General features: G+C 52.2%; 2 protein-coding genes across 5 annotated transcripts; one reads left to right on the top strand and one right to left on the bottom strand.

Annotated features, from left to right (window-relative positions):
* Window positions 1-1,269: 1,269 nt before the first annotated feature.
* On the bottom strand, window positions 1,270-8,303 carry ZCCHC17 (zinc finger CCHC-type containing 17). Of its 4 annotated transcripts, none has more exons than XM_075603842.1 (8): window positions 8,227-8,303; window positions 7,768-7,865; window positions 5,440-5,497; window positions 4,616-4,716; window positions 4,134-4,225; window positions 3,555-3,655; window positions 2,303-2,430; window positions 1,270-1,667 (listed from the first exon to the last, which is right to left on the bottom strand). In XM_075603842.1, the coding sequence occupies exons 2-8, from the start codon at window positions 7,807-7,809 to the stop codon at window positions 1,473-1,475; spliced, it is 717 nt and encodes a 238-aa protein (XP_075459957.1). In that variant the 5' UTR covers window positions 7,810-7,865; window positions 8,227-8,303; the 3' UTR covers window positions 1,270-1,472. The 4 variants fall into 4 exon arrangements, with proteins under 4 accessions (XP_075459957.1, XP_075459954.1, XP_075459956.1 ...); XM_075603839.1 differs by having other exon boundaries at window positions 8,110-8,268; XM_075603841.1 differs by having other exon boundaries at window positions 8,129-8,258.
* A 281-nt stretch (window positions 8,304-8,584) lies between these two features.
* SNRNP40 (small nuclear ribonucleoprotein U5 subunit 40) lies at window positions 8,585-19,739 on the top strand. The gene is made up of 10 exons (XM_075603838.1): window positions 8,585-8,792; window positions 10,654-10,783; window positions 11,105-11,198; window positions 11,764-11,929; window positions 12,640-12,762; window positions 13,704-13,824; window positions 14,199-14,281; window positions 18,684-18,745; window positions 18,902-19,005; window positions 19,301-19,739. Exons 1-10 carry the CDS (start codon window positions 8,703-8,705, stop codon window positions 19,348-19,350), a joined length of 1,023 nt encoding a protein of 340 aa, XP_075459953.1. The 5' UTR covers window positions 8,585-8,702; the 3' UTR covers window positions 19,351-19,739.
* The last annotated feature ends 3,775 nt before the right edge of the window (window positions 19,740-23,514 follow it).

Below are 23,514 nucleotides of genomic sequence, written 5' to 3'. Positions count from 1 at the left end.
TACTGCCTTTCGTTCGCGTGGAGTATGGACGCGGCCTAACAACCTCTCTTTGCCAAAGGCACCAAAATAAAGCGCCTTGCCCACAGTGATCCGACACTGGGAATCAAACCTGCTTCACCCAATTCAAACCAATCCATTACTATGGAGCTCCAGTAGTACTCCGCCATCTAATGGTGAGTGCAGCATGCTGCATGACAATTACAGCCCAAATCAGTGTCACACTTTCTGCTCCACTCCAGTTTCTTCTTCGTGCATCATTTAAAACCGCAGTAAAGAGAGTTGTGATAGACAGCTCTGGCGGGTGGTGATATTTTATATGCCGTGCTTGTAATCCCAATGTATGCTCACGCACACAAAAAAAAAGTGTTTTTTTTTTTTTTTTATTGAACAGGTTGATTTTGACGCCCACAGAGTGAATGCACATTTATCCAGCAAATAAACTGCCAGTGGTTATAATTAAACAAAAACACACACACACACACACACGGGTCTTGATAACTAGTATGGAAAAGATCCAAAGCAAGTCACATGTAAAAGGACATTATCACATAGGGATACATGGCTTCCACTAGGAATGAACACAATATATTGTAGAGCACGAGTGGCCCACTCCAGTCCTCAAGGGCCACAACAGGTCAGGTTTTCAAGATTTCCCTGCTCCAGCACAGGTGCATCATGAAACACCTGACCTGTTGGTGGCCCTTGAGGACTGGAGTGGGCCTGCCCTGTTGTAGAACAATGCTTTGTGCTCATGGCTCTCCGTAATGACTCCTTCACGTGTCCTGCAGAAGGGTGGAAGAGGAGGAGTGGGAGCAAGCCGACCCTAATGAGTGACAGGTTTATTGGGTTAAATGGCCAGTCCCATCTAGGACCCCAGGGAATGAATGTGTTTAATTACTTCAATGTACATTGGCACTGAATATTGCCATCGCTTGGATCAGGTTTTTACAATTGATCAAATCCTTTCCGTGCAACACCCTCTGGTTCCCCCTCCCCCTGAAATGTAGGGGTTCATTCTTTAACATCTTTGGCCAATGACGGCATCATAATTACTTTGATGATAAAAAGGGGTCATTTATCAAAGTCTCCCGGCTGCAAATCCAGGGCAAATTTTTTTTGTTTTTTACCGATTTATCAAAATCAAGAAACTCATTGATTTTAACAAGAATGAAGTTTCCTCATTATACCAGGTGCAGTTTTATTTTAACCTGGTTATCAGCCAGAAGACTGATAATGACACCCAAAGAGAGAAAAATTAAAAGACAATAATTAGGTTTGAAGCGTCAATTTTTTACAGGACAATTTTTTTTTTAAAACTGTGTTAATTGAATCTTTCATAAAAGATATTTTGACCTCTGTAGGACTGCCCCTTTAAATAGCTACTTAACCCTATCGCTGTCAATGAGGCCAGCCGCAGGGGTTAGGAGCCACACAGAGAAATAACCGTACACTGCAGCCGAGGCCCGTGGCGCTTAGTCACCCTTTGCGGAATCTTTGCGTTTGCGCTTCTTGTGTTTCCGCTTCTTTTTCTTGGCCGTCTTCTTGCTCTTCTCCGAGTGTCTTCCCTTCTTTCTGGCCGGCCCGGAATCGGAGTCGTCGGAATCGGAACTGGCGGAGCTGTCCGAATCGGAGGAATCTCTCTTCTGCTTCTTTTTCCTCTTCTTTTCCTGGGGACAAAAAGGGATGTGCAGTGAAGGATTTCAATTCCAAGGTTTTTAAAGGGTCAGCCCCATGCAGGACCAAAGTGAACGAATGACAGTGATGTGTTTGATGGGTTATGGCAGGGGTACTCAACTCCAGGCCTCAAGCGCCCCCAACAGGTCAGGTTTTTAGGATAGCCCTGCTTCAGCACAGGTGGCTCAATCAGTGGCTCAGTCTTCGCATGCACCATCTGTGCTGAAGCAGGGCTAAGACTGAGCCACTGATTGAGCCACCTGTGCTGAAGCAGGGATATCCTGAAAACCTGACCTGTCTGTGGCCCTTGAGGACTGGAGTAGTCCGCCCCAGAGTTACTGGGTAGCACGGCAGACCTGGGAAGGGTCTGTGTGTTGGGGCTCCTCAGTTCTAAGGAAGGTCTAACGTGGACACAGAAACTCAATGTCACTATACATGGCCACTTTAACCTCAACCAGCAAGGGGATTACCAGGGAGAGAAGAGAACTACAGATTTGCATGGTTTCACCCCTCCTTAGTACAGACCCCATTTAAATGTCTGCTCTTCTGTTCCATGCACCACACCCCAGAGAAGAGGGGCGCTCACTTTTACTGTGCAATTTCTAAGACGGATTTTCCCCTCGCTTACCTTCTTTTTCTTCTTGGTATCCAGGTCTGCAGCTGGCCTGGGTTCTGGCTCAATGTCTTCATCTTCCTCTGGTAACAAAGTGTACTTGGTGCCACCCGGCTGCACAAAACAGTCTTTGGTGAAGTGACCTGTGAAAAGTGGCACAGCGGTGAGGGGATCACTTCATCAAGATAAAAAAAAAAAAGGTGTAAACCGAGGTAGTCAGATCTGAGGCTCTGCATCCAAAAACGGCAATTTAACGTGCTGATTTTTAGTGAGACGCCAAAGCGCAAACCCAACCCCCCAAAAAAACAGTGAAACGCACAGAATATCCAAGTAAGAGGATATAGAAAAAACTTTACAGCATGGGTGGGCAAGCACCTAAAAGGGACTGTACATCATGTATTGCCGCATATAACCCTCCCTATACCTCCTCCTATTGTCCCATATAATGTATGTATGCATATCTTTAATTATATAGTGCCAAAAGTGTATTCAGCGCTCCACAAAGAATACAGTACGGGGAATTAGAGTAATACAATAAGCGCAGCAAAATCAGACAATAGGAAAGAAAACCCCTGCCCCGGAGAGCTTACAATCTAAGAGGTATGTTGGGAGACAGAGACAGTAGGTGAGGGAATTTGTGCTGTAGATGGCAGTGCTTGGTCACAATGGGTGGTAGGAGCGACTGTGGGTGGGACAATAGCCGTGAGTGCAGGCGGTTGGGATGTTTGGTTTGTGAGGCGGGATTTAAGGTTTTGTGTCAGTATTAACCCCATTAGCAGGAGAAGAGGTGTCAGGGAGGCGCGGGTGGGAGCAGGTGTGTATATGGCTGGGTCCAGGATTAGGAGAGAGATCCCCAGCAGCAGGAAGGAGTAGCTGCTTCTCTCTCCCTCCTATGCTGATCTCTTCCCACCCTTTATCCCTCCGTGTCACAGGAGGGTCCATGCTTTTCCGGCTGTGCATGTCGCTCCACCCCTCACATGCTCCCAAGACAGGATGAAAGGAGGAAGGGACCGGGAGAGAGATGAGTTACAGCCACACGTGGCGAGCATAGGGCACTGTATAATGATACCAAGTATCTCTTTACACTTCCAGACTCTTACAGTCTCAGAGATTTCAGGACCTCCATCAGTCTGCAGTGCCACTATCCTTGAAATGTCAACTTTGCACCTTGCCTGCAGTAACACATGGCCCAGTAGGCGTTACAGAGCCGAGTGCTTGCAGCTCCTTTGCGCCCGTGCACATGGTGGGAGAACGGGTGGGCACCCACCTTTACAGCCGCACTTCTGGCACACAGTGTTCAGCACGGCTTCCAGGGTGATCTTCTGCTTGCTGTAATCCCTGAACTCCCGCCTCTTCCTCTCGTCCTGCCTGAGGGAGCAGATCGGGCTCAGTGCGCGTCGGTACCGGCCTCCTTATTACTACCCCTGTCTGTGCCAGGGAGACCAGCAATGCATGCAATGAGTAGGAAGAGGTTCCTCCGCTGGGCACTGCTGGTCTCCCTGGCACTTAAAAAGGGGTTAATTAAAGCCGGCAATGGTTTATGTTGCACTCTTAAAATCAGTTAATATATTTATGCTGCTTCTCTTCTCCTTAAGTGATGCGAGAGCTCTGCCTGTGATTAAGTGGAACAACTTATGTGGCTAATAAATGCAATGAAAGTGTATGAAGGAAAGGTACTGCAGACCAGCAAGAAACCTGGCACCATTATACAAGTGGAACAAAGGATCAGGGCTCCCAGCAAGCCAGGAAAAGAAAGATAAGGGTGATCGGAGCTCGATCAAGGGTTCATTGCCATTTAAGAGAGAGAGAGACACAGAGGAGAAAGAGAGAATGAGCAGCCACCTACTCCAGCGCAACATTGTTTGAGTCGAGGTCTTTCCCGGATCCCTGGTTCACGACCTTCATGGACAGGGAGATTTTCTCCTTCCCATCTTTTGTCTAGAGAGACGAGCGTTGGAATTGGTTAACCCATTGACCCAGTGGTACCCCAACTGTTTAAACGTGACTCGCTCAACCAGATTTATCTTGCCCCTTGGTCTCTCGATCTGTATTCAGTGCACAAAGAAATTCCCATTTAAAAAGAATAAGGACTATATCAATTAGGTTACTGATGCAGGAAAACAGCTCTTCTTCCCATTGGTCACTCTTCCCTCTCCTGTATCTATATCTCCCCCCCCCCCCTTATATCACTATAAGCTCCCCTAGCAAGTATCCAGAGACCCCCCCTGGTTACAAATCCCTGGGTTAACCCTTTCGCCACACAGGAGTGAAGATGGCATCTTGCCTACCCACCCACAAGTGTTAATCTGTTAATATGTTTGCTCCTACCTCACGGCCAATAACTTTCACCCACACCCTCTCTCCGACATCTACCACTTCTGCCGGTCGGTCCACCCGGGAGGATGCCATGTGTGTCCTGTGCACGAGGCCTGGGGGGGGGGGGGAGGGGGAGGGAAAAGGTCAAAATAATAGACGCAACATTCATTACAGTGAATGTTTGTGATGTTGCCCAACCCCTGAGCAGCCTGCAACGTATGGCTGAGCAATGTGGAGTCAGGCGTGCTAGTTCCTGTTACAGGGTTGTCTATTCTTACATAGCGCTCACAATGTGCGTAGCAATGTAGAGTTCTGCAGGCACAGCGAGTCCCTTCCCCCAAAGAGCTTACATTCTAATTTGCCTGATGAGCAGGGAAACAAAGTGACTTCTCCCGGTCAATCAGATCTCCCCTTACAAGTTAAACACTTCACACGTTATATCATTTAATGCAGTTGACTTTGTTAAAGGGTTGCTTCACCCTACTGTACGGTGCCTGTTTCCACCTCATGTTTTCTCGCTGCTCACCGAATTTTTTTAAAAGCTGTATTTTATGTCAAAAAATTATTTTTTTTGAATCAATGTAATTGTTGGTGCCTGGTCACAGGGAGATCAAGTGGCTTTCCCAGGGCCACAAGAAAATGCAGCACTGGCATCTCCACCAGGCCCAGTCGCTTCAAAAGACAAATGGTTTTACCCCTTAGTACTAATACAGATTACACTCATGGTCTCAATGTGTGAGACACAGCATACCTGTCTACTGATCACATGACTGACCATGCATTTACTAGAGGATTACAAAATGAATGATGGGTGGAATTGTATGTCAGTCACTCACCTTGCTTCCTGCAGCCTGGGATTTTAATAAATGCCCCATATTCTGTCACGTTTGCAACCTGTGAAAAGATCCAGGAGAATTAGAGATCGGGACATTGGAGTTACCCGATCAGTGCCGTGAAAGAGCAAAGTGACCTAATGATAGTGATGTGTTTAATAGTATAAAGCAGGGGGGCACAAACTTTTCTGTTTGCGCACCCCTGTCTGCTCTTCCCCCCTGCTCGTGCCCCCCCCCCCCTTATGGCTCTCTGGCATTGGCGGCGTCACGAGACGTCACCATGGCGAAGCGTCACCAAAGAACCGGCTGAGAGCAACTTAGAGGCCTCGCGCCTCCCCCGGCATTTAATTTAAATGTTGTGGGAAAGAGCGAGGGGCCTCTAAGCGCCGCCCCCCCCCCCCACCCCTCCAGGAAATCTCACGCCCCCCAGTTTGTGCACCCCTGGTATAAAGGGTCAGTCCCACATAGAACCAACGTGATTTTAGGACAGTGACGCGTTTATTGGGCTGAAGGGTGATAATTACTGCTTTCGTTACAATTTTATCCCCATTAATAAGCTGTAGAGGAATGCAGAGCACAGCAAAGAACAGACAAAAATCGGGCAAAAAAATAAATGAATGAAAAGTCCAGGGCAACTCTAGTACTGAGATCAATTTATTGTAAGCTCAAGCAAGATGGTGAAGCTAGATGACACGCACCTACGCGTTTCGTGCCTAAGCACTTTATACAGTCTCTGGATCTCCTTATCTACAGACGCACGCCCTGGATGTCTTGGAATGGTGCAACAAATTGACAGGTAACAGACGTAATTGTCAGTATTGCCTGGTCATTACACGAACTTTATACTGCTACATTGTATTGGGAATATATCACTGTGTTGTTCTTTGTGGGTGATTAAGTGGACACCACTAGACACAGACCCTTTCTTGTGTTTTATTACACATATTGCTTATTGGACATCCATATAACATCAAGGAACCTAAGAAATGTCATATGAAATAAAAAGAAAGAGTGTTTTTCTCATAGAGCCACATGTGATTATATGAGCACTATTTTCTATACCACAACCACTGTATCCCCATTTATAGTAAGTTTGCCTATTTAAATTTGCCCAGCGTTACACGATTACATATTCTGCTGTGGCTCTAACATCTCATTCTTACCTCACCCTTCATTTATTCAACCGTTAATATGTACAGACTGAATATAGGTCACATTCTTAATGTTTCTCTCTTATTGCAGAAGAGTTCAAATAATGTAGCACAACCAGTCTTAGGCTGAGTCCATAGAGAGGGGAGCACGCTCCTCCGCGCTGACGCTCGCCTGCTCGGTCAGGAGCGAGTCCATGGACTAGCAGGCGAGCCAGCGTACGCGATCGGGAAGCGGGGCAGTGACGTCGCTGGGCCAATAGCCCGCGAATCGCCGAGGTCACGGCGTCACCGTCATGTCGCTGCTTCGTGCTGATTGGGTGTTTTCAGCCGACAGCGCGCTGAGAAACAGGTTCTGCTGTCGGCTGAAAATCCCAGCGCCTCAGCACGCCTGCGGACCCTCACGGGAGCCCCCTCTCAAGACATCCTCATAGAGGATGAAGGGGCTCATCGCGGAGCGTCTGCATGGCTCAGTGCGGCTCCCCCCTCTATGGACGTAGCCTTAGGCTGGGATTATGGTCCATGTGTGGACGCGTGCGCGCCTGCAGCCCAATAGATTTGTGAACTTGGCTGCAGGAGAACGTAGACGCGAGTCGGGGGCGTCACAAAGCTGGTTCGCCCTCATTGGCTGAACCAGCTCACGTGCGCTGACGTCACGCGCAGGTACTGGGGTAATTTGCATAGCCCACTACAGAAAGAGTGCTTGCCGGACGCGCGCACACAAGCAGCGACACCAGCACCATAATCTCAGCCTTAAATAAAACGCTTATTCCTTTTTCTACATGTCAACGTTTCAGTGTAAATTCACTTCTCGGGACAAGCCCAGGTGAAGGTGTGAATTAACACAGAAAAATGACTAAGCATTCTATTTAAGACTGGTTGTGCACTACATTATATTTGAACTTGCATTTCTTGCGGTGCAGTGGCTGCAGAGGTGAGCACCCAGCAAGATAAACAGCTGGCATGTTTGGACTGCGAGGGCTGGTAAGGTACATCTGTAATTATGGACCATTTCTGATCGGATTCCGTTCTAAACGTTGTATTTCAAAAACATTATTAAAAAAAATATTGAATGATTACAAATGCTGAATACTCTTTAATATTTAATTACACATTGTCCTTAAATGGACAGCCTGTAGATATTCAGGCCAGAGGGGGGGTTTATTTTTGATTATTTCTTTACCTCTCCCTTGAAGATTTCATATAACTCTGGTAAATTTTCCATGGTTTCCCGGCTGTGGCACGGCACTCACGGCTTCGTGTTATACGTAATTATCCACTCTGTGAAAATATGTGGAAAAAAAGTTAGCGAATATATACACACACACACACACACACTTAGATTGTAAGCTCTTTAGACAGGGGCTCCTTATCTTAATGTTACTTTTATGTGTGAAGCACTTCTTCCCATTATGTGTTAATTATAATATGTGTTATTTATGATTGTCACGTGTACACACCGAGTGAGAGATATACACGCAAAGTACATACTGATTAATACACCGCAGTATGAAGTCGCACTCACACATCTGCACGCTCCCTACATCACGTTTCCATTCCGCACGGCACTGGGCGGTAGAATGAAGAAACCCTGATATAATCCCATTCCTCCCTCACACAACCTGCTCTCTGGCTGGTTTACCTCACACTGGGCGCCATTTTGAAGGCAGTTCCCCTGCGCACTGTTCCGGCCAATCACAACGCAACACCGGCCCAATCCGCCAATCAATGTGTGAGGTGGAAAATTGGTGGACCAATCACAGCAAGGAACGGGTTCTCCCTCGTATCACCGTCCTATCAACAGCAGGAAGCGGGTGGAGTTGGTGGACCAATTACAGCACACAAAGCATCTACGTCACTAGAGGCGTCGGAGCTACCGACCAATCATTCCCAGTGCGCCTATTCTATACGTCATCCGTACCGCGCCCACATGAGAGACCATGTGACTTCGCAGGCCAATCAGCGTGTTCTTTTTTTTTCTTTCAAAGTGCAGGGATGTAAGGTTGTTACGTCACTGCCCCGCGCCGGTTTCCTACAGGAAGCTGGGAAGTAGCAGCGTGAGAGAGGTCTCCGGTGTTTATCTCTGAGCTGGGACCCCGACAGTGACCTGCCGGCGCCATGATTGAACAGAACAAGCGGAAGGGGCAGGAACTGGTCCTGGTGCCGAGCAAGAGGCCGCGAAACGATGTGGTGGTGCCGGGACAGCAAGTGAGATGTGGTGGTTGGGTGGGGGGGAGAGAGAGCGGAGGAAGTGGGGGGGGAGAGAGAGCGGAGGAAGTGGGGGGGAGAGAGAGAGCGGAGGAAGTGGGGGGGAGAGAGAGCGGAGGAAGTGGGGGGAGAGAGAGCGGAGGAAGTGGGGGGAGAGAGAGCGGAGGAAGGGGGGGATAGAGAGCGGAGGAAGGGGGGGGGAGAGAGAGCGGAGGAAGGGGGGGGGAGAGAGAGCGGAGGAAGGGGGGGAGAGAGAGCGGAGGAAGGGGGGGAGAGAGAGCGGAGGAAGGGGGGGAGAGAGAGCGGAGGAAGGGGGGAGAGAGAGCGGAGGAAGGGGGGGAGAGAGAGCGGAGGAAGGGGGGGGAGAGAGAGCGGAGGAAGGGGGGGGAGAGAGAGCGGGAGGACGGGGGGGAGAGAGAGCGGAGGAAGGGGGGGAGAGAGAGCGGAGGAAGGGGGGGAGAGAGAGCGGAGGAAGGGGGGGGAGAGAGAGCGGAGGAAGGGGGGGGAGAGAGCGGAGGAAGGGGGGGGGAGAGAGAGCGGAGGAAGGGGGGGGAGAGAGAGCGGAGGAAGGGGGGGGGAGAGAGCGGAGGAAGGGGGGGGGAGAGAGAGCGGAGGAAGGGTAGGGGGCGGAGAGAGCGGAGGAAGGGTAGGGGGCGGAGAGAGCGGAGGAAGGGTAGGGGGCGGAGAGAGCGGAGGAAGGGTAGGGGGCGGAGGAAGGGTAGGGGGCAGAGCGGAGGAAGGGTAGGGGGCAGAGCGGAGGAAGGGTAGGGGGCAGAGCGGAGGAAGGGTAGGGGGGAGAGAGCGGAGGAAGGGTAGGGGGGAGAGAGCGGAGGAAGGGTAGGGGGGAGAGAGCGGAGGAAGGGTAGGGGGGAGAGGGCGGAGGAAGGGTGGAGAGAGCGGAGGGAGAGGGGGGGAGAGAGAGGGGAGGGAGAGAGAGCGGGGGAAGAGAACGGAGGAAGGGGGGGGAAGAGAGTGGAGGAAGGGTAGGGGGGAGAGAGCGGAGGGAGAGGGGGGGAGAGAGAGCGGAGGGAGAGGGGGGAGAGAGAGCGGGGGAAGAGAACGGAGGAAGGGGGGAAGAGAGTGGAGGAAGGGTAGGGGGGAGAGAGCGGAGGAGGGGGAGAGGGCGGAGGAAGGGTAGGGGGGAGAGAGCGGAGGAAGGGTTGGGGGAGAGAGCGGAGGAAGGGTAGGGGGGAGAGAGCGGAGGAAGGGTAGGGGGAGGGAAAGGGGGGGGGGAGAGAGCGCGGAGGAAGGGGGGGAGAGCGAAGGAGGAAGGTATGGAGGAAAAAGGAGGGGGAGAGAGTGGAGGAAGGGGGAGGGAGAAGAGAGGGTAGAGGAGGTAAAGAAAAATATCAGAAGAAAGGAGAGGCCTCGTATCACTTCTCAGTCATTGGGGTGGGAGAGTTATCGCACAGGGGACAGATCATAACCCCTCCCCAAAAATATAATCTCTGTTAATCATAGTAAAAGGTGCTGGATCTCGGTTCCCCACGAGAATAACCCTTTATGTGCAGTACGTTCAATCAGAGAGTGACAAAAAAGGAACAGGCAGTGACGGGAACACACACATTGTTGTAATGTCCGAGAGCCTCTCACACTTCGCTTCCACTGAATGGGGTTGATGCATTTCAGGGTGAAGCGTCCCTGGCGTTTTTACAGCACGGTAACGGGACAGTGCTTGTGATTTTTTAAAATTATGTGCCGCAGGCACCAACATTGAATTGTAAGCTCTACAGAGCGGGGGACATATGTCTGGAATAATACAGTGACAGAGGTGCAGCAGAGGAGACAAAACAGGAACCGCCGCTGCTATTAATGTGATTCGCGCGCTCATCTTTTTCTTTGTGCGTTTTTTGATCTCCAGGGTCCTCCCAGAACATCCGGCCTACAGGCTCCGATCATGCTCCTCTCGGGCCACGAGGGAGAAGTTTACTGCTGTAAATTCCACCCCAATGGGGTCACTTTGGTATCTGCAGGATTCGACCGTTTGATTTGTAAGTGCCTCTCACGTAGTGATATAACTGCACTTCAAAGGACCCCGTGTTGTCTGCATGGAAGACAGCTTTGTGCTGCTTGTACTGGAGCACGTGATAATAAGCAGCAGGCTTTGCCATGTGGACACTATTGCAGGTTCTGGCCTTTGATTTTATGTTAATTTTTATTTACAAACAACTAGGACAGATACATGTAAATAAGGTTGGGGAGCTACTTGGAAAGGCGTCACACAGAGGGCACTTTCAAGAAGACAACTCCACTGTAATCTTGCCACCCTTTAAAAGTACAGTCCCAGTTTAATGCCTTCTCTGTCTTCCCAGTGCTGTGGAATGTGTTTGGGGAATGTGAGAATTATGCGACATTAAAAGGCCACAGCGGGGCTGTGATGGAGCTGCATTACAATACTGATGGCAGGTAGGATATGCACACGGTGCCCTGGTTTTTATGTATCTTGATCCCCACTCGAGGTGCAGTTTCAATGTTTATTTATTTTACCTTTTTGTTTAAAGGTCTGTTCCCACATACTGTACGATAGTCTATCAGCTCTTTCCCCCCCCCCCCCCTGTCTTTTGTGTCAAATGACCCCAAAGCATATGAATATGGTAGCTATGCCCCTCTTAGTGGCATCTGTAGACTTAAAAGAACATTGCCTTTGTAGTCTGCATTGAAAACAGCTTTGTGCTGCGTGGTAAAGTGGGAATTAACAGCATGTGTTGTCATGAGAATACTCTACCGCAGCCTTTGGGCCTATTTAAATAACAGTCAAAAACTTTAAAAAAATACATAGTTAAGTTTTGTGATCTACCATAATCATTGAGGTTGCTTTCAAAGTAGTGTTGTTTCGGGGGTGGGGAGGGAGAGAGCTGCACCGTTAACAATGTCACTTGCTCATAGAGAAAGGTGACGTCCTATCACAGCTCGGTCAGAAGTGTAAATAAATAACCTGTTTTTTTTTTTTTTATATATATATATATCTCAGCTTGCTATTCTCTGCTTCTACTGACAAGACTGTCGCCATATGGGACAGCGAGACGGGGGAGAGAGTGAAGAGGCTGAAGGGACACACCTCGTTTGTGAACTCCTGTTACCCAGCTAGGCGCGGGCCGCAGCTCATCTGCACAGGCAGCGATGATGGGACAGTGAAGGTTGGTAATGATGGGGGAGCATCAGCTGAACAGATGCCTCTAAACGTCAGAGTATACATACAGATATAATTGGGGGGGGGGGGAGAAGGGAGAGGAGGGGACCGCTTGTAAGAACGGTGTGTGGGCGCTGGAGAGAGAGGTGGTGACAACGACAACAGCACTGATCACATGAGCTTGAATTAGGCTGCGACCGTGTGCCACAAGAACAAGTCTGTGGCAGTCAATGAGGGCGGCCATAGTGCGAAGCGGAGCGACCACGCGGCAGAATTTCAAACTACAAATGATTTTGTTTTTTCGTGTCGTGTGAATGGTTCAGCCAATGAGGGCGAACCAGCCTGGTGACTGCGTCCGCCGCACCTCCCCAATCGCCTCCATCTCCGTTCACCCATTGCTCGGGTGACAGGTGCGCACAACGCCATGCGCTCCGCTGCGCGCGTCCCTACTATAATCGCGACCCCAGTTTTTTTTAGTTAACATCCTGTGGTGCTCATCTTAAGATCGCAAACTTTAGAAATATCTGTGATGTTTCAGGGATATATAAATGTCTATCATTACCTTTTTTAATAAGAAATGATTTTCTTTCATGTCCATTTATGATTTATAATTGGCAATGAAAGATACAGAAAGTGGAGTATTACAGAGGTTGTCCCTCCTGTTCCGGGAGTTACTGCTGTTTTGGTTCCCGCTGTGACATGTCCTGTCTCTCTCAGCTCTGGGACTTCAGGAAGAAAGCGGCTGTGCAATCCTTCCAGAACACATACCAGGTGCTGTCTGTTACCTTCAATGATACCAGTGACCAGATCATCTCCGGAGGAATAGACAATGACATCAAGGTGTGTGTGAGCACGGAAGGCTTAAGGCCTGTGTTTGTCTCTGGTTGCCTTGCAGGCGGGTAACCTACCAAGGCGGCATTGTTGGATATAGGTTCAGTTCAACCTGCTAGTGTTTGTCTGCAATCCTTAAACAGCAAGGCTTCTTCAGGCAAAATCTCAGCTATCATTACCACCTTAAGTGTTCTCATCTTATAAGTGGGACTTCACTGCTGTGTGTGTATGTGTGTTGCTCTCAAATTAAATATGGTCACAAAGACATTTCACAAATGTCTCTATATTTTGGGGGCCTGACGGGGACTGAGACCCTCGAAACGTGTCTTCTCTGAAAAAATAAAGATACATTTGTAAAATGTCCTTGTGACATATCTAATTTTTGAATGCAATCAACGCAATGCTTTGTCTTATTTAAAGTGGGTTGGTGAAGGATTCCATGTTGGACTGCACGGCATGCTCAAGCAAGATGCCATTTTGTGTAAATGACACCATGAGCCCGCAGTTTTGATGTATGTTGTATGAATGTGTCTCTCACACGAAAAAGGAACATTCATTTAGGTTTAAATGAAGTGATAGAAATGGCATTTGTGCCTCCTGTGAGTGTCCATGCCCAATCCTTATTTCGTGATCGCTGTATGGAGCAGCTTGTTCAGGCAGCACTACATTTTCCTGAGATTTCCCCCCGGTACCCTCTATTTGCCAACGATCACTGATGGCGCCCACACGTCGTAGCGTGATGACGACATGTATGACTCCATCCGTGATTTTTGGAGAATAGAGGGCACCGCCTACAATGTTCACTTTTGCTCACTTGATTGTAAGTTTACACACACACACACACACCGAGAACACAGAGCGAAGCGCGTGTGTGCACACTTCTGTGTATGTGTCTTTAAATGAGCCGTGACTCGCAGTATGAAGTTTGTCGGCGTGACGTTGTCTCTCAGGTGTGGGATCTGCGTCAGAACAAGCTGATGTACACGATGAGGGGACACGGGGACTCTGTGACCGGGCTCAGCCTCAGCTCCGAGGGCTCCTATCTTCTGTCCAATGCGATGGATAACACAGGTAACACCCCGGGCTGCCTCCCTCCAGCACTGTAAGGGTTACAGTGCTGCTGGAGTATGTAGGTGGGGTAATGGGGGAGGCGTGGTCTGCTTTTTAACCATTTCCCTGCCAGAGGGGTCGGCAGCACATTGCAAAGCTGGGTGGAGGAGAGGTGTAATGGATAACATAAGGTGTTTGGCTGGGTGGGGGTGTGACGTGGTGTAGTGGATAAGTGCAAGGCGTGCTGCAGCGAGTAAGGTATTGTATAGCGGCAGGCGCAGTACAGCGCAAAAAGTATTCGTCTGTGCTGAGTGGCTTCGCGATGTAGCAGATAAGACCTTGTTCTGTCTGGAGGAGCGGTGTAATGGTTAATGTCCTCTGTTCTGTTTTTGCAGTCAGAGTCTGGGACGTGCGACCCTTCGCCCCCAAAGAGCGATGTGTGAAAATATTTCAAGGGAACGTGCACAACTTTGAGAAGGTGAGTTCCCTGTTCTCCTTTCAATCCCTGCCGACCGAGTGAGTGTGTCCCTGCCGGCACAGGGTGTTCCCGCGTGTGTGTCGCTGCCGGCACAGGGTGTTCCCGTGTGTGTGTCCCTGCCGGCACAGGGTGTTCCCGCGTGTGTGTGTGTGTCGCTGCCGGCACAGGGTGTTCCCGCGTGTGTGTGTCGCTGCCGGCACAGGGTGTTCCTGCGTGTGTGTGTCGCTGCCGGCACAGGGTGTTCCCGCGTGTGTGTGTCGCTGCCGGCACAGGGTGTTCCCGTGTGTGGCTGTGTGTCCCCGCCGGCATAGGGTGTTCCCGTGTGTGTGGCTGTGTGTCGCTGCCGGCACAGGGTGTTCCCGTGTGTGTCTGTCCCTGCCGGCACAGGGTGTTCCCGCGTGTGTGTGTCGCTGCCGGCACAAGGTGTTCCTGCGTGTGTGTGTCGCTGCCGGCACAGGGTGTTCCCGCGTGTGTGTGTCGCTGCCGGCACAGGGTGTTCCCGTGTGTGGCTGTGTGTCCCCGCCGGCACAGGGTGTTCCCGTGTGTGTGGCTTTGTGTCGCTGCCGGCACAGGGTGTTCCCGTGTGTGTGTGTGTTGCTGCCGGCACAGGGTGTTCCCGTGTGTGTGTGTGTGTGCCGCTGCCGGCACAGGGTGTTCCCGTGTGTGTGTGTGTGTGTGTGTGTGTGTGTCCCTGCCGGCACAGGCTGTTCCCGTGTGTGTGTGTGTGTGTGTGTGTGTGTGTGTGTGTGTCGCTGCCGGCACAGGCTGTTCCCGTGTGTGTGTGTCGCTGGCGGCACAGGGTGTTCCCGTGTGTGTGTCCCTGCCGGCACAGGGTGTTCCCGTGTGTGTGTGTGTGTCCCTGCCGGCACAGGGTGTTCTCGTGTGTGTATGTCGCTGCCGGCACAGGTTGTTCCCGTGTGTGTGTGTGTCGCTACCGGCACAGGGTGTTCCTGTGTGTGTGTGGCTGTGTGTCGCTGCCGGCACAGGGTGTTCCTGTGTGTGTGTGGCTGTGTGTCGCTGCCGGCACAGGGTGTTCCCGTGTGTGTGTGTGTCGCTGCCGGCACAGGGTGTTCCCGTGTGTGTGGCTGTGTGTCGCTGCCGGCACAGGGTGTTCCCGTGTGGCTGTGTGTCGCTGCCGGCACAGGGTGTTCCCGTGTGGCTGTGTGTCGCTGCCGGCACAGGGTGTTCCCGTGTGGCTGTGTGTCGCTGCCGGCACAGGGTGTTCCCGTGTGGCTGTGTGTCGCTGCCGGCACAGGGTGTTCCCGTGTGTGTGTCGCTGCCGGCACAGGGTGTTCCCGTGTGTGTGGCTGTGTGTCGCTGCCGGCACAGGGTGTTCCCGTGTGTGTGGCTGTGTGTCGCTGCCGGCACAGGGTGTTCCCGTGTGGCTGTGTGTCGCTGCCGGCACAGGGTGTTCCCGTGTGGCTGTGTGTCGCTGCCGGCACAGGGTGTTCCCGTGTGGCTGTGTGTCGCTGCCGGCACAGGGTGTTCCCGTGTGGCTGTGTGTCGCTGCCGGCACAGGGTGTTCCCGTGTGGCTGTGTGTCGCTGCCGGCACAGGGTGTTCCCGTGTGGCTGTGTGTCGCTGCCGGCACAGGGTGTTCCCGTGTGGCTGTGTGTCGCTGCCGGCACAGGGTGTTCCCGTGTGGCTGTGTGTCGCTGCCGGCACAGGGTGTTCCCGTGTGTGTGTGTGTGTGTGTGTCACTGCCGGCACAGGGTGCTCCCGTGTGGCTGTGTGTCGCTGCCGGCACAGGGTGTTCCCGTGTGTGTGTGTGTGTGTGTCACTGCCGGCACAGGGTGCTCCCGTGTGTGTGTGTGTCGCTGCCGGCACAGGGTGTTCCCGTGTGGCTGTGTGTCGCTGCCGGCACAGGGTGTTCCCGTGTGGCTGTGTGTCGCTGCCGGCACAGGGTGTTCCCGTGTGGCTGTGTGTCGCTGCCGGCACAGGGTGTTCCCGTGTGTGTGTGTGTGTGTGTGTGTCGCTGCCGGCACAGGGTGTTCCCGTGTGTGTGTGTGTGTGTGTGTGTGTGTGTGTGTGTGTGTCGCTGCCGGCACAGGGTGTTCCCGTGTGTGTGTGTCGCTGCCGGCACAGGGTGTTCCCGTGTGTGTGTGGGTGTGTGTCGCTGCCGGCACAGGGTGTTCCCGTGTGTGTGTGGGTGTGTGTCGCTGCCGGCACAGGGTGTTCCCGTGTGTGTGGCTGTGTGTCGCTACCGGCACAGGGTGTTCCCGTGTGTGTGTGTGTCGCTGCCGGCACAGGGTGTTCCTGTGTGTGTGTGGCTGTGTGTCACTGCCGGCACAGGGTGTTCCTGTGTGTGTGTGGCTGTGTGTCGCTGCCGGCACAGGGTGTTCCCGTGTGGCTGTGTGTCGCTGCCGGCACAGGGTGTTCCCGTGTGTGTGGCTGTGTGTCGCTGCCGGCACAGGGTGTTCCCGTGTGTGTGGCTGTGTGTCGCTGCCGGCACAGGGAGTTCCCGTGTGTGTGTGGCTGTGTGTCGCTGCCGGCACAGGGTGTTCCCGTGTGTGTGTGGCTGTGTGTCGCTGCCGGCACAGGATGTTCCCGTGTGTGTGGCTGTGTGTCGCTGCCGGCACAGGGTGTTCCCGTGTGTGTGGCTGTGTGTCGCTGCCGGCACAGGGTGTTCCCGTGTGTGTGTGTGTCGTTGCCGGCACAGGGTGTTCCCGTGTGTGTGTGTCGCTGCCGGCACAGGGTGTTCCCGTGTGTGTGTGTGTGTGTGTCGCTGCCGGCACAGGGTGTTCCCGTGTGTGTGTGGCTGTGTGTCGCTGCCGGCACAGGGTGTTCCCGTGTGTGTGTGTCGCTGCCGGCACAGGGTGTTCCCGTGTGTGTGTGGCTGTGTGTCGCTGCCGGCACAGGGTGTTCCCGTGTGTGTGTGTTGCTGCCGGCACAGGGTGTACCCGTGTGTGCGTGTGTGTGTGTGTGTCGCTGCCGGCACAGGGTGTTCCCGTGTGTGTGTGTCGCTGCCGGCACAAGGTGTTCCCGTGTGTGTGGCTGTGTGTCGCTGCCGGCACAGGGTGTTCCCGTGTGTGTGTGGCTGTGTGTCGCTGCCGGCACAGGGTGTTCCCGTGTGTGTGTGTCGCTGCCGGCACAGGGTGTTCCCGTGTGTGTGTGTCGCTGCCGGCACAGGGTGTTCCCGTGTGGCTGTGTGTCGCTGCCGGCACAGGGTGTTCCCGTGTGGCTGTGTGTCGCTGCCGGCACAGGGTGTTCCCGTGTGGCTGTGTGTCGCTGCCGGCACAGGGTGTTCCCGTGTGGCTGTGTGTCGCTGCCGGCACAGGGTGTTCCCGTGTGTGTGGCTGTGTGTCGCTGCCGGCACAGGGTGTTCCCGTGTGTGTGGCTGTGTGTCGCTGCCGGCACAGGGTGTTCCCGTGTGTGTGGCTGTGTGTCGCTGCCGGCACAGGGTGTTCCCGTGTGTGTGTGTGTCGCTGCCGGCACAGGGTGTTCCCGTGTGTGTGTGTGTGTGTGTGTGTCGCTGCCGGCACAGGGTGTTCCCGTGTGTGTGTGGCTGTGTGTGGCTGTGTGTCGCTGCCGGCACAGGGTGTTCCCGTGTGTGTGTGGCTGTGTCACTGCCGGCACAGGGTGTTCCCGTGTGTGTGTCGCTGCCGGCACAGGGTGTTCCCGTGTGTGTGTCGCTGCCGGCACAGGGTGTTCCCGTGTGTGTGTCGCTGCCGGCACAGGGTGTTCCCGTGTGTGTGTGTCGCTGCCGGCACAGGGTGTTCCCGTGTGTGTGTGGCTGTGTGTCGCTGCCGGCACAGGGTGTTCCCGTGTGTGTGTGTGTCGCTGCCGGCACAGGGTGTTCCCGTGTGTGTGTGTGTCGCTGCCGGCACATGGTGTTCCCGTGTGTGTGTGTCGCTGCCGGCACAGGGTGTTCCCGTGTGTGTGTCGCTGCCGGCACAGGGTGTTCCCGTGTGTGTGGCTGTGTGTCGCTGCCGGCACAGGGTGTTCCCGTGTGTGTGTGGCTGTGTGTCGCTGCCGGCACAGGGTGTTCCCGTGTGTGTGTGTGTGTGTGTGTGTGTCGCTGCCGGCACAGGGTGTTCCCGTGTGTGTGGCTGTGTGTCGCTGCCGGCACAGGGTGTTCCCGTGTGTGTGTGGCTGTGTGTCGCTGCCGGCACAGGGTGTTCCCGTGTGTGTGTGGCTGTGTGTCGCTGCCGGCACAGGGTGTTCCCGTGTGTGTGTGTGTGTGGCTGTGTGTCGCTGCCGGCACAGGGTGTTCCCGTGTGTGTGTGGCTGTGTCGCTGCCGGCACAGGGTGTTCCCGTGGCTGTGTGTCGCTGCCGGCACAGGGTGTTCCCGTGTGTGTGTGTGTGTGTGTGTGTGTGTGTGTGTGTGGCTGTGTGTCGCTGCTGGCACAGGGTGTTCCCGTGTGGGGGAGAAAGAGGTGACGGTTTTCCCCATATCTTGCAGAATTTACTGCGCTGCTCGTGGTCTCCTGATGGCAGCAAGATAGCAGCAGGATCAGCGGACAGGTAACCCTGCCACTACGGTGTCTGTGTCCTGTGAAGAGCAGGGAGTGTGGCTACTAATGGTGCAATGCCCCCCACCCCCTTTCAGGCTGTGTAGGTTGTGATGCTGTATCCTCTCTGTAAATGTAATCTTCGCCCCATCGTTATCTCCGTCCGCAGGTTCGTTTACGTTTGGGACACCACGTCCCGCAGGATCCTCTACAAGCTCCCCGGCCACGCGGGGTCCGTCAACGAGGTGGCGTTTCATCCAGACGAGCCAATCAGTGAGTGTCTGTCTGCCCCGCTCCACCCCTTCATTGCTGGAGATGCTGGCACCGTGTGCACAGCACGGCCATATCCTCCCCGCGCCCACGTAGGGCGTGATTGCTTCATTTAAACGGACATCAGCACTATACAGCGCTGCTGGGAGAGAGGTGCACCCAAATATTAGATTTTAAGCTCTAGGGTGCAAGGTTTTTGCTGTTGCCCTTTTATCTTCGTCACCAGACAGCCTGTTCAGACATAGACCTGGTTTTAAAACTCGCAGAAGCGATCTAACTGTTCTTTTTCTGTCTCCAGTTCTGTCAGCGTCCGGCGACAAGCGTCTGTACATGGGGGAGATCCAGTGAGCGGCCGGGCATAAGCATCGTGGGGATCCCCCTGCCGATGAGCGCGTCCGAAATGCACTGTATGCCATTCTGGCAACACCGGGGTTAATCACCGTCACATATTTTTTTTAAACTGCTTCCGTACAACCTGAGAACTTTGCAGTAAATGTGACTTGGATTGGTGGCTGCAGTGGGATCCAATTCTGTTTTTTTATTTCTAATTCCTCCCCCCCAGTAGCTCTGGCGCCTCCTGCTGTTGCACAGCTCCTGCCTTAAACATTGGGAGGGGCAGACAGGCTTGTGCTGTCCGGTGAGCCGGAGGGAACCTGTGCGCTGCAGCTGCCCAGTGTCACCGAAGGCAGCGCTAATCCAGGATGTCAGAAATAAAATACCTCTTTTTTTTTATTATAGATTTGGACTAATGCCTAATTTGTTTATCATGTAAAAAAGATGTAGCCCCCCCTTTACAGGGTCAGTCCTTGCGAGGATGGAAATATCAACTAAGGGCCGTGCCAGTTATTTTTATTTATTTTTATAACCTTTAAACAAAATGATTTTAAAAGTTGTACGAATTCCACCGTGGATTAAAGCTTTGCAGAGTTTTTACAATCTTTATCTAATTTATTTGGCCGGTCAGTGTCAGTCCTCAAACTCAAAAGTAGCGTGGCCCTTCCTGTTCTGTTCGCTGTTGGCAAAGTAATTTAGGAAGCAGTTATCAGTGAAACGGATACACAGAAGCAGCTGGAATTCAGTGTTTCCAGAGGGAAACAGCATGCATTCCCAGGATATGGTTACTGGGAGGATTGCATCTTTCTAAGGCCTCGGGCATGGTCAGCGCATAGGCGCTGACCCGTGCTGAAGTGCGCTGGTGCTTATCAGTGAGCCCCTACAGCCGCAATGAGAGCGGCTTTAGTAGGAGCTCGTCTACGCTTCCGCAAGCGTGCGGAAGCGTAGGTCTTATACAAATTTTAGATTTGGCGCTCGCCGGAGCGCAGGGCCGGTCACGTGAGCGGTTCGCCCAATGAGGGCGAACCAGCTCCGTGACGTCACTGGCCCGCCCCCGGACGGCGCGCGGACCAAGGCCAGGGAAAGTACCCGCTTCCCCTCAGCCTCCGCGCGCCTCAGCACGGGAGAAGGCACCCTGGATGCAGCCTAAGGAGGCAAATGATACTGACCAGTTAACATTTTTGTGTTGGCCTGCTAAGTGGTACTGACCCCGTATGGGGAACAACCCTCTTTCCAGAGGGATCTCTAGGCTAAGCGCATCCCTTCCCATCATACATTACCAGGAGCCCAGAGAAACCTCGCCGTGACGCAGAAGATAACATGCGTGTAACATGTCCTCTCCCTTTGGCAGTGAGGGGTTTAAAGATGTATCCGACCAAAATCTCAGTTATTCCTAATTTGAAGTGCTTGTGTCGAGGGTTGTTTTCTTTCTCCCCATGCATGTGTATGCCGACCCTCTTCCCACGTAAACATCACTCCTATTTTATGAGAATTGGTTAATTTATGGGATAAATTAGGCTGTCTTACACATGTGACCTGTCTGTGTTTGGTAATGCGCACCACTCAATCGTCATCAGTTCTCTTGACAATCACACACACACACACAAGCATCGGATAAGCCCTGCCTGGCCCACACCGGCGGCCCATTCTGCTACATTCTTTGAAGCCGCAAACCCCATTTGATCACCAACTTTCCCCCCCATATTTATGGTGCCTTTCTGTAGTGTTAACGGCCCCTGTTTCTATTGGGAGCCTCTTCTCTGCACCGACGACCCTTTCTGCGAGAAATTTCTTCCCATAACCACCAAGCCCTCAGCTGCAAAACCCGGGTGCTGGTTCTGACCATTTACCCCGTTAAACACATCACTGTACGGTCACTTGAGTACAATGTGGGACTGACCCTTTAACCCAATAAACGGCGCTGTCATTAGGTCACTTTGCTCCTACGGGGGCCCAATCCTTTAACCCATAGCCATGACCAAATGACCGTGTCGGGCATTAGGTCACTGCTCCTACCTGAGACTGACCTGTTGACTCATTAAACGTGTAACGGTCATCAACTCACTGATACCATGTGGTACTGACCCTTTAACCCAGTGATTCCCTTCTCCAATCCTCAAGTACCACCAACAGGTCAGGTTTTAACGATCTCACTGATTCAGCACAGGTGGCTCAGTCATTTTGATTGAGCCACCTGTGCTGAAGCAGGAATATCCTTAAAACCTGACCGGTTGCGGGCACTTGAGAACTGGAGTTTGGAATCGCTGCTTCAACCCATTTAAATGTGTCACGGTCATTAGTTCACTTTAGTCCTATGTGTAGCTGACCCGTCACCCCTTAAACACGCCACTAATTATGTCACTGCTACATCGGACTGAACCGTGTAACTGTCATCAGATCACTGATACTATGTGGTATCCTGACCCTTTAACCCATTAAGTTCCACTGTCAGGTCACTGTTCCTACATAGGACTGACCATTTAACCTATTAAACATGTCACTGCCATTAGTCCATTGGTACTGACCCTTTAACCCTGCCAGAGGGGGGTCAGTGCGGTCATGTGACCACGGCAACGCTTTTGAAGGAAGAGGCGGTAGTCTCCGTTTCCTGACTTATTAGATCACTACTTGCACTCCAAGGCAACGCAGGACGCCATGTAACCCAAGGACGTAGTAACTGTCTAGTGGCACTCACAGGGTTAAACCATTAAAGCCAGCTCGATTTACCCAATTCAGGGCCCTAGGCTGGGAACCAGCCCCCCCACCCCAAAAATACATTTCTCATCCACACCACCTCTAAACGAAAGCGGCGCTGTTATTACAGAGGCCTTACCAGCGCGCCACACGCCACCATCATCCGGCGGGGTTTAAAATTAGGGTTTGTAGCTGGGGTTTAATGAAGAGCTTCTGATAAACATCGGCAGCCTGCAACAATGAAAAAGTGCGCCGATTACGCTGTCGGCAAACTGCCCCCGACGATTACATAATTTGCGCCGATTTATGTCGCTGCTGATGCTTTGAGTTCGACAAGCCATTGGGCCGGGCCCGGCCAGGGGCCCCGAAAATTCAGGGCCTGACCAGCCTTTAGGGACATTGGGCTCTGATTAAACATGTCCCTATCATTAGGTCACTGCTCCAGATGGGACTGACCTTTCAACCCATTAAACATGTCCCTGTGATTAGGTCACTTTGCTCTTTGACGGAACTGACCCTCTAACCAATTAAACATGTCCCTGTCATTAGGTCACTATGTCATCTATGCTCCTACATAGAACTGACCCTCTAACCCATTTAATGTGTCATTAGTAGGTCACTTGAGTCCTATGTGTACCATTCTGTGAGAGCCAAGTCAGAATGCTCTGTCACTGATTATATGACATCATATGTTGGGCAGAAAGTGTTAAATCTTGTGGATGGCCGCTGATGACAGGATTTTATTCAGCATGTAATATTTATCTCCTCGGATACACAGGCTCGTCTGTAAATGTATGATGTACATTATTCCTCGCCTGTCATATTAATTATTTACCTGGAAGGTGCAGAAAATCAAAAATACGCTTTATAGCAGTTCTGCTCATATGTAATACAGTTCTACATAATGTGTGTGTGTGTGTGTGTGTGTGTGTGTGTGTGTGTGTGTGTGTGTGTGTGTGTGTGTGTGTGTGTGTGTGTGTGTGTGTGTGTGTGTGTGTGTGTGTGTGTGTGTACACACTATATTTATATACATACATATACACACACATTTGAAGACACATTTGCAACACACACACACTATAGTTTTTCCTAATATGACAATTCAGTATAACGAAGGTTAGGATGCTTTATGGATTACAGGGTCCGCCCCATGTAGGAGCAGTGACCTAATGACCGTGGGGTGTTGAATGGGTTAAATCTTTGCCTGATTCCTCCTGCAGAATAAATGAAGCCAGACAAATATTTGTACATCTTTATTTGAAGCTCTGGGGTTGAGGTGGGTGAGGGGGTGTGGGGGTCCCCCCCCCCCTGCCTCCTACACTTGGATGTAACCAGTACCCAGACTGGCCAGGTCTGTGCGGAGATCCCAGCACGTTCCCGCAGGGGTTGCAGGCTCTATCACTGCTGAAGACAAAGGAAGATGCCTCCATCCCCTTGTTATAATAACCTATTAAACACATCGCTGCTGCTAATCCAAAGGGAAGA

Source organism: Ascaphus truei, chromosome 6, assembly GCF_040206685.1.
Source record: "Ascaphus truei isolate aAscTru1 chromosome 6, aAscTru1.hap1, whole genome shotgun sequence".
Classification (NCBI taxonomy): Eukaryota; Metazoa; Chordata; class Amphibia; order Anura; family Ascaphidae; genus Ascaphus; species Ascaphus truei.
The sequence above is the reverse complement of the archived record's forward strand: the minus strand, read 5'-3'. Positions and strand labels throughout refer to the sequence as shown.